At 37.2% G+C, this 9497-nt stretch overlaps 5 protein-coding genes across 5 annotated transcripts; 2 read left to right on the forward strand and 3 right to left on the reverse strand.

Moving 5' to 3' along the window:
* Positions 1 to 43: 43 nt before the first annotated feature.
* BDF20DRAFT_807973 (LITAF-like zinc ribbon domain-containing protein) lies at positions 44 to 346 on the reverse strand (the record flags this gene model as incomplete). Its single annotated transcript, XM_053076558.1, has 1 exon — positions 44 to 346. A coding segment is annotated over one exon (303 nt), but the record flags the coding sequence as incomplete, so codon positions are not given.
* A 597-nt stretch (positions 347 to 943) lies between these two features.
* BDF20DRAFT_932367 (uncharacterized protein) lies at positions 944 to 1981 on the forward strand (the record flags this gene model as incomplete). Its single annotated transcript, XM_053084741.1, has 2 exons — positions 944 to 1126; positions 1399 to 1981. The coding sequence occupies 2 exons, from the start codon at positions 944 to 946 to the stop codon at positions 1798 to 1800; spliced, it is 585 nt and encodes a 194-aa protein (XP_052939816.1). The 3' UTR covers positions 1801 to 1981.
* A 1115-nt stretch (positions 1982 to 3096) lies between these two features.
* BDF20DRAFT_910929 (kinase-like domain-containing protein) lies at positions 3097 to 5809 on the reverse strand (the record flags this gene model as incomplete). Its single annotated transcript, XM_053083759.1, has 5 exons — positions 3097 to 3422; positions 3502 to 4195; positions 4317 to 4556; positions 4693 to 5238; positions 5357 to 5809. 5 exons carry the CDS (start codon positions 5807 to 5809, stop codon positions 3097 to 3099), a joined length of 2259 nt encoding a protein of 752 aa, XP_052939817.1.
* Positions 5810 to 7217: 1408 nt separating this feature from the next.
* On the reverse strand, positions 7218 to 7900 carry BDF20DRAFT_855743 (uncharacterized protein; the record flags this gene model as incomplete). Its single annotated transcript, XM_053080265.1, has 2 exons — positions 7389 to 7900; positions 7218 to 7285 (listed from the first exon to the last, which is right to left on the reverse strand). A coding segment is annotated over exon 1 (167 nt), but the record flags the coding sequence as incomplete, so codon positions are not given.
* Positions 7901 to 8594: 694 nt separating this feature from the next.
* Positions 8595 to 9227, forward strand: BDF20DRAFT_910930 (DnaJ domain-containing protein; the record flags this gene model as incomplete). Its single annotated transcript, XM_053083760.1, has 1 exon — positions 8595 to 9227. One exon carries the CDS (start codon positions 8595 to 8597, stop codon positions 9225 to 9227), a length of 633 nt encoding a protein of 210 aa, XP_052939819.1.
* Between the last annotated feature and the right edge of the window lie 270 nt (positions 9228 to 9497).

Here is a 9497-nt window from a genome sequence, read left to right on the forward strand (position 1 = left end):
CATCCGTTTATGAACATATTTATCATTAGACTAAAGTTATTGGCGAATTGACTTGAAGTCGCCTATCTAATTTGGTGAATTTTGCGATTTCTTCATTGCAAGAAGGACACCTGTGTATTACATCCTGAAACCAAGGGAAGAAAAAAGGTATAAGGAATGTGATAGGAGAGCAGCCCAAAAAAAGCAAGCTCGCAAATGACACTCCTGTACATGCGCCGTAACCGTGGACTAATTTGGTATAACCAATCTGCTGACAATGAGGGCATTGAACCAATTTAGAGCTTGTCTTGAGAGCTGTTACTGGCTCAATGGTGATATTACTGTGATTATTGATGATGGGAGGTGCATATTGTGCTTGGGGCGGAGAAACGCTCCCGTACTGAATTGCTGGGCAAAAATTGTTAGATTGTGGTAGCTGCGGTTGATAGTTTTGCTGGTGATGACAAAGTTGCTCAGAGGGCTGTAATGGTGGTGGAGGGCCAGGAGGGGCCGGATATGAATATTGCTGTTGATAAGATTCTGGCTGAGGCATGACCATATTATGAGGGCCCATTGAGTAAGTTGTAATGGAACCGGAGACTGTAGCAGTATAACTAGGGGGCTGTTCTTGGTATGGTATCTTTGGGTATACGGAAGAAAAAGAAGTTGAGCTGTTCTGTGATGTATCCTGTGCTGTTTGTGAAGTTGTACTTTCGGAAGATAGCTCCAAATGAGGATTATTACGAGGGTTATTAGGAGCGTTTTGTGTTTGGGTCATACTTTTACTCTGAAATGGCAGTTTCTTAAAGGTTATAAAGGATGAAAAGAGAGAAAAGCTAAAAGAGAGCTGCAGGATTGTCCAAGTCATACAAATATCGTCGTGCTGCGTAGAAGTTCGCTCGAGTGACCATTGGCAAGCAAAGCATTTTATTACGACCAATAAAAAAGAAGGCAGAATTTGAATATGCTTTTCGACAATGTCACAGTTCATAAAATACAATATGCCCTCACAGCAGTCAGGGATACAAATTATATTTGGAATTTTGTGCGACGTTCATATGATTATAGACAAGTTGCTGCTTACAAATTTAGGTTGATTTTGTGCTCTTCAAAGAAGCGAAAATTTCATATGAGTGAAGTCTGGCTGGTACAGTTTTTTTCGATTAAAATCGGAAATACTACTAGGCAACTTTGGAAAAATGGCGTATCTTTATGAGAAGAAATACTAGATAAATTTTATAATAAATTCAGACGCACTTACCAGAAATTACCCAAATTGTTATTGAATTGTGAGTTGAGTAAATAAGGTCAAAACAGTAAACATTCGGCATTTGGTTACTTTATGAATATATTACAACTTACACTGTAGGGATGTGTGAAGGAGTGATATCAATCACACATGTAGGTCTCGTTTGAAAGATGTTTTTGGCAGCATTGACGTCGCGATTCCAAATTGTATCACAGTTTTATACTGCAATACAGCATGTACTCTTCGCTTTGCTGTTGCTGTCTTTACATTCTCCAAATGTCGAATGCTTTCATTTATTACAGCTAGTAATATATTCATTGATGAAGCAGATTTCCACCTTTTCATCTTCATCATCAATGGGTACTTTTGCCTTCTTTGTTCGGACACAGATTGCTTGTAGGCAATGCATGTTTGGCTTGCTTACAGGATGGGCACGTAATCATTTTCGTTGTTTTATTATCAGCTTTGAATTCTTGGAGAGCCTTTTTGACAACGCTGGCTTAGACGAAGAAGCACTCAAAGAATCATTGTATGCCATTGGTATTAGTGTGTGGGTAACTGGAGCAACGTAGATGATTTCTTGATAGGTCTTAATAAGATAGTCTTACCTATGTGCAGCTTGGGCCTTTATAAGGCCCGTTCTGAGCTGGGAGGCGTTGTTTGTCTTTCCACTTTTGTCTAAAAGAAAGAAAGCAAAAAGGAAAAGAACACTGTGTGTTCTATTGTATATCGCGTTCCTTTTTTTTTTTTTTTTGTTGTCAAAGAATTGCTTCATAGACAACATCACGATCAACTGACTCAATAAGTGACGGCTCACAAAGTTCTGAAATATCATTGCTATCTACAGACAGTGGCGTATCTTTGCTCCTCAGCTAGTGTTTTGATGTTATAGCATGCTTAATATATTATACAGGATAGTTAAGCGCGCTGGTTATTGCTCTTGTTTCCTCGTCACCCCTCCGTTTTTATAGTGCTCTGAGTCAAATTCTAAAAAATTCATCTCAAACTAAAATAACCACAAACTAAAAAGTATTTATGGTATTTCCAAAATCCATTATTCTGTTCGTCTGAAGCAAATAGTGTGAAAGTCCGAATCATAAGTTAAAAAAATGACGGCTGTGAGATACTACAGCATTTAGGAGCAACCCAACTTAAGTCTTCATTAGATATCATTTAGGGTTTAACGTCAAGCGCCTGTACCTTTGCTCAAGAAGTTTCAATAGTTCTTCTTTACTATTTAATTCTCAAGCGTTGTTCAAAGCTTTTTTTCAAGATAAACAATCCCTGATTCTATACAGAGATATATATAAAAAAAGTCTTTCTTAATAAGCTCATACTATGTAAAAATCGACAGCCAATAGCATGATATTTTCTCCTGAGTTTTGATATGGTTAGCAATGACGCTCTAAAGCCTTGATTAAAACAGTCTGTTAGATTTGCGTCTAGATTCTTCTCTCTCAATTTACAGTTAATATAGATATTGAGCTATCATTGATACATACATATTCAATACACGTTGCTCTTTAGTGTTATGATTGAATTGATGCGTCAAATGTGCGATTCACAGCCCAAAATATCAATAAAATACCTGTACTTAGTATAACAATCAATGTTTGCTACCCGAGGAAACAAATACCTTTTATGTCTGCGTTTATTATTTTGCGGACTACTAGATAGAGAAGGAATAGTGAAGTGAATCATTAAAACCTATGTTTAAAAATTTCTTAAGAGGACTATAAATAAATAACATTAAAAATGACCATAATTATAGATCAAGAAATAATGAATGGTATAACCATAGAGTATCGCAGTTGATGGTGGGTAACAATTAATTAGCAGTAGCGGGATATAAGCCAACAACAGATCTACTATGTGGCAATGATGGATGCTACTGACTGCTCAGAAGCTGAGGAAGGGACGGTCGACGGACCGTTCGAGGTCAATGAAGAGGACGTGGAAGGATTGCTAACTATAACGCTAGAGTTCTGCAGCATATTCTTCAAGGCACGAATTGCAAATACGGTCAAACCGATACCTGCCCAATCTTCATCCAATAGCTCACGTAAATCACCTACTGTCATTATGTCTTGATCCCTTAGTTTCTGAATCCATTGCTCTGCTTTATGTGCGTCACGGTTAGCAACCTTTGCCGTATCGTGGACGAATGTTTCTATTGCGGTATTATCACGATATTCTGTAAAGTACAGAAAGGCAAAAAAATTAGAACTTTAAAAGAAAAAGTCTACTATAGGTTTCTAGGGCGCTGACTCTACCTCTCCTGGAAATCTTGTGTAAATCCATGTGGCGTAAATAGTCATCCATTGAAGCGGAAACTTCATCACCTTCGTCTGACACTATTGTATTCTCGTATGTCACTGTTGTCATTGCTGTCGGATCAGTGTTGTTGCTGCTATTGCTGGCATTACTAAGGCTTTTGCTGTGTGTTTTGCTACTGTCTCCATTACTGTTATTAATGTATGAAGCTTCAACAACAGATAAAGAGGTAGGTTCGATGTCATAACCTGCCATGCTACTCGTAGTGAGCATTGTTGACTGTACAGCTGTTTCCTCCTGTGATGTAATTTTTGCAGCTGTAAGCACAGCTATTGCCTTTTCTATTTCATCGATAATGTGTCTTTCCTTCTCTTCAGCCAAAATTGCTTGTTGCTCCATTGTATTACATCTAGTTTGTGCTTCATCTAATCGATCTATCATTTGTAGTAGCTCTCCTTTTGCCTTTTCCAATTCTGAGCGTATATCATTTTCCCGTCGCCAAACGGAGGAGGAAGACCGGTCACCAGTAGCTGTAGATAGTAATGAAGAGGTACCGTCATTATCCTCTTCCTTGTCTTTTTCAAGGTCGCGCAGAATACGGTTGATTTCGTTTGTAATTAAATGTTGATATCTATCGGGCAACACTTGTTCGTCAATCATTTCTTTAACAACCTCTTCTGCTGTATCGTCTTCCTATTATTTGAATCACGAGAATACGTAAATGAAAGTATAAGAATGGAGATCATGCACTTTTTCCTACATCCTCTTTCCCTTTCTTATTGACCAAGCATAAAAAAAGGATCAAAAAACTTACAGTGTTAAACTCGAATTTCACGGCTAACCTATCTGAACCTTTAAAGACTACTTGAAGGGTGATCATAGTATGTAAAGGATCAATTTCTAGAATGACCACTTCAGGCTCAACAGCTAAGAACGACAATTCCAATAATTCTTGGGCAGATAGTCTGTCAGCTCCATTTGTTTCTAAACAACTATTGATCACTTCCAAAACTTCAAGGTTGGTAATTTTACTCAAAGAGTCGGGCTTGATATGCTAGGTCAACAACAATAGAAAAGGCACAACAATAAAAGAGATTGTATCAGTGAATGTATCAAATATGTTTCTAACCATAATTTTGTTTAATGTGTGTAGCCTTTTTTTTTTTTTTTTTTGAGAGTACAAGGTTTACCTGACACACTTTCTTGTAAACTTGTGCGGTATTGGTACATTCAGCATACGGATATTCGCCTGTCATCATTTCAATCATACACATTCCGAATGCATACAAGTCAACCTTTTCATTGTAACCGTCTTCTTCGTACATTTCAGGTGCCATGAATTCAGGTGTTCCAATCATAGTGTATTTCTTATCCAGCCACATATTCTCGGCTGTGCCCAAATCACCAATTTTAATCTCGCCATGTGCACCATTGATAAAGATATTGTCACATTTTATATCACGGTGAATAATAGGTGGGCTGTGACCATGGAGATATGCCAGACCTTTCAAAATCTGACGAGACCATCTTTTGACGATTTTTAAACTCGGTAAATTGAGCTTACGGATATACTCCCTGAGAGTACCTGATGTCATTAATTCAGTGACAAAAATGAACTCGCCCTTATTTTCCTCACTTAACCAACAATCATGAAACGAAATAATATTTGGATGACGAACTGATTTCAGAATTTCAATTTCAAGCCTCACGTCCTTGTTGTTATTACTAGCGCCAACCTTTAAATGTAGATGGAGAATACTTTATGAGTATTTCCTTCAATTTCGTCACATGAAACCGCTTTTTTTCTTCAAATATGAAGGCCGCAATACTCACGTATAGTATATTCCATGCTACCTCATACCCTTCTTCTAAATCCATCGCCTTGTATACAATTTTATATGCACCCTTCCCCAACAATGTATTGAGCTTGGTATATCTTTTATTTGGAGACCACTCTACAACATGTTCAGCGCTGTTAACAGCAGACTGGTCGATTATTACCTGTTGAGGGCTACTGCTGCTGCTGTTGCTATTGTTGCTATTGGTGCTCGTACTGTTGTTGTTGCTGCTATTATTATTGCCTTTATTTTCAGCGCTATAAGTCGATGGATCAAGCTGCGATAGCTGATAGTCAATTTGCTGTGCAATGGTTGTAGCAGTCTTTGACGAGAATAAAGAGGATACATTTGCGTTAGTATTAGTATCTAAAAGCACAGCTGGGTTTGCAGCTTTAACAGTATTGCCGAAGACATCCATTGTTACTGGAGTGGGGTGAGGATTTTCAAAAATTGGCTCAGTTTGAGTCATGAAAGACAAAAGGAAAAAGCAAACAAGCTATAACACAATAGAGTGCTATTGTAAATAGTGGTATGTATAAGAAGCAGAAAGGAGGAGAGAAATATGATATTACAGAAAAGAGTTTTAAAAGTTTATTCAGGTTGTATAAAAAAGAAAAATATGTGACATTTCTTTTCGGTGAATTGAGGGCGGCGGTGCGGCAATTAAAGCATACTCTTGTTTCTGTCAAAGTGATATGTTTGTCTGATACTGCCATTATGGGATTTTCTGGTACTTTAAGCGGGTCACCTTGGGGAAATTGATTGGCCATAACCAAAAGATAAATGGCACTTTCCCAAAAATTTGTGACATTAGGCCAAAAAAAAGTTGTACCAAAAAGAACCTACTTGTCCCTTCATGTTTAACCTGGGCTCTGGCTTGCTATCTCGGGTTTCCACAGGTGTCCTTTGCCTTACATTACCTTCATGTTTACTAAATTTGTCCTTTTAAATGTCACAGATCATATTTGCTCACATTACCAGAAGCACATGAATAGAGGAAGAAGTACTGAATCAAACTATATCTGTTTAAGTTTAAATGAAAATGACTAAGTGGCTTCTAGACACTGTAATTTTAGAATAAAACAGTTCCAGGAAGTGGTCTTTCTCTTAGCATGTAGTTAAGAATTTGTACTCAAATTTTAAAACTTTACAATAGTTTTTACGTATATTCGTGTTAAAAGCCAGTATTTTCAACTTCAAACATAAAGTATCTCATAGCTTTATTTTGATAACGATTTTCCTGATGTTCTTACTGTAACTCTAGCTAGACGTCCAGGGCGTGATCTCTAGAGTCGTTATTAAGGCAGCAACTGATAAGATTATTATTTTTGACTGACAGAATTCTTGAAGTTCCTGATTGGTTGTACGTTGGATGGTCTTGTTATCGATTCCTTATATTGTGTTCCATCTAATGACTTCTCCGACGAGTGGAAATCAGACAATCTCTACGTTTTTGAGCAAATAAGTCAATAGAAACTGCCTTGCCAATAATTGTTGAAATGCTCCTTCCGAGAAAAATAAATCAATCAAATACTGTTTAAAGATTCATGATGCGTACAAAGTATTTCCGAAAGTCATCGTCTTTGCTATCAAGGGATATTCAAGTAAAGCGCTTAAGAATGATTCGCCATAGAGCAAGGTTATCCTTACTTCATGACACACAAACAATAATAAATACATTTAGTACAACTACAGTTTGATTCAATTTCGCAACGTGATGAATCTGCTATTAAAACAACTAACCTTTGTTTTTCTAAGCGTTAGACACTTTTTCTGGGCGTTAGACACGGTTTTTTTTTTTTCTTTTTTTCTTTCAAAGCAACTTAAGCTTTTAATGAAACGAATAGTTTTTTCCTTTGAGCGGTATATTCTTTTTTGCACTTATTTCTCAGCAATTCATAATGTCACTACGAAAAAACGGCATACTCCGTTTGTCCAAATCGAACTTTTATAAACAACGTCATAGATTAGGATATTTTAAAAAAATATATTAGATCATTGACTTCGTATTTGCATGTATTATTGTAGACAGTAAATATTTATATTACCTTGATTTCATTGATTAGACGGTGCCCATAATTTTGTTGTTTTCCCGAACTCTTTAGGAAATGGTTAATTTTGAAAATTTTGAACGATAAATGCTTCTATCATTCAGACTTTCTCTTCTTGGTAGGCATTGGCCTCTTTACACCGACTGCAATCAAACCTGCGGCAGATATAGTGCCTTCAATAGGCGCAGTGTTTGCTCTGATAGCAGGCCTGGTAACTGTAGCACGTGTACCTCTTTTTGACCAAACTCCTGAGCGTGTTATGTTCATGTCAGAAGCAATCAATTCAAGAAACACACAGCTCGTCAAGAGATTCTTGACAGTGTTTTTCCCATTTACGAACCAGTTGAACCTTTCCTCGATCTTTGCTGAACTGTTTCCTTTCGTAGAAAGGCTGCATTCACTTGTCCCAACGTTTTAAATGGTGTTCAATAATACCTTCAATTCGACAGGCTGTGTCAATACATCCTGCAGCCCGTAAAAAGGTCACCAGACACAGAGTATACTACTCTACCCATCTCTATGCAGCTCAAATGTGAATGCTCAAATGATTGCGCTGATGCACTCCCTGCGTTTTTTCAATTTCCAGGTTGAAAAATCTAGCTTTATCCTGGGCAATGTAGCGAACATAATCTCGTTCTGTGTCTTCTTCCTTCATAGGCTTCTCTTCTTCTCAAAACTTTTCTACCAGCAGTGGATAGTTGAAAAAGATTCACTGAAAGTCATATAATTCTAATATTTGTCTTAAAGATAATTCATGGTTTCACGGCCGCCATTCCCATCAACTACATTGCCACTCCACCTTCGTATTAAATTGCACTCATGATAAATTGTAAGATACGAAAGAAAATATTACTCCTGAAAAGCTCTGTGTTGATACAAAGTGCTACATCGAACTACTACAAAGCGATCAAAGTATTAGCTTTACAACCTGACACACTTTACTTTGAGCCGCTTGCTACCATGATCTCATTTCCTCTGTTAAAAGGCTATGGCTCAATTGTAATGAGGTCACTCTCAAAATTCCCGAATACAATAAAACTTTTTCGTTGTCTGTGGGCTGTGCACAAGATTTAACATTTGTTTGTATTTGTTTCAGTTAAAGCTTAAAAAAAAATCGGAGATAGCAAAAGTGAACAATGAACGACGACAGGGACTGATTTGATTACCCCACTTTAATGCTTCTTTCTCTGTTTATGCGAAACTATGTTTGCCAGACGATCCTTTCATACAACAACTATAAGATATAAAAATTATTATGAAATACTTAACTTGAGACACAATGCCGATCGACGAGCTATAAAGTCAAGTTATTACAAACTTTCGAAAAAGTACCATCCCGATCTCAATCCGAAGAACAATGAGGCACATAAAAAATTTGTTGAAATAAATGAAGCATATGCTGTCTTGGGGAATGAAGCCAATAAGAGAAAGTATGATTTCGATCTTCAACATGGAAGTGTTGATACTGGAGCAGCGCCTTTTGGAGGTCGTAGAGACTCTAACTCTAATCGTGCTTACGCTCAGGCTGCTTGGCATTTCAAAAGAAGAGCGCCGAAAGCTACCGGTACCAAAAGTGCTCAAGAACAAGCAGAGAAAATTAAATATACCCAAGCAAACAATCCAGGATTTAACCATAGTGAACACTTTAATCGACATTATGAAGCTGAGGAGCATAGACGTAGAATTCGCATAAAAAATGCTACGAGGCGTAGAAAAGAAGCAGGAGAGACGATACATGAACAACAGGCAAACGACTCTCATAATACATGGAACCGGTTTTGGAGGCTGGCATTGATATTGAGCGGTATTGCTTATGCCACGCAAGCTGTAAACTAAAATGAAAGTATATGAGTTCATTTGGACCTTTCTTATACCCTACCATCAAAAAGTGGATGACGTTCAAAAGCAAAAGCCCATTTTAATAGATCAATAATTGTTTAGAGATTTACATAATTCTTTTTCTAAAAATAAGCAATTCCTTCCTATAAAATCAATTGGTACGCCAATCTTTATGTATTATAATGTCTCAGTTAGATAATTTTAGAAAGTAAAGTGACGCAGAATACAATGTCATTTCTTAACCTGTCAGAAAGCATCTGTTCTCCA

The sequence above is a fragment of the Mycotypha africana genome, assembly GCF_025528875.1.
Source record: "Mycotypha africana strain NRRL 2978 chromosome Unknown BDF20scaffold_2, whole genome shotgun sequence".
Lineage (NCBI taxonomy): Eukaryota > Fungi > Mucoromycota > Mucoromycetes > Mucorales > Mycotyphaceae > Mycotypha > Mycotypha africana.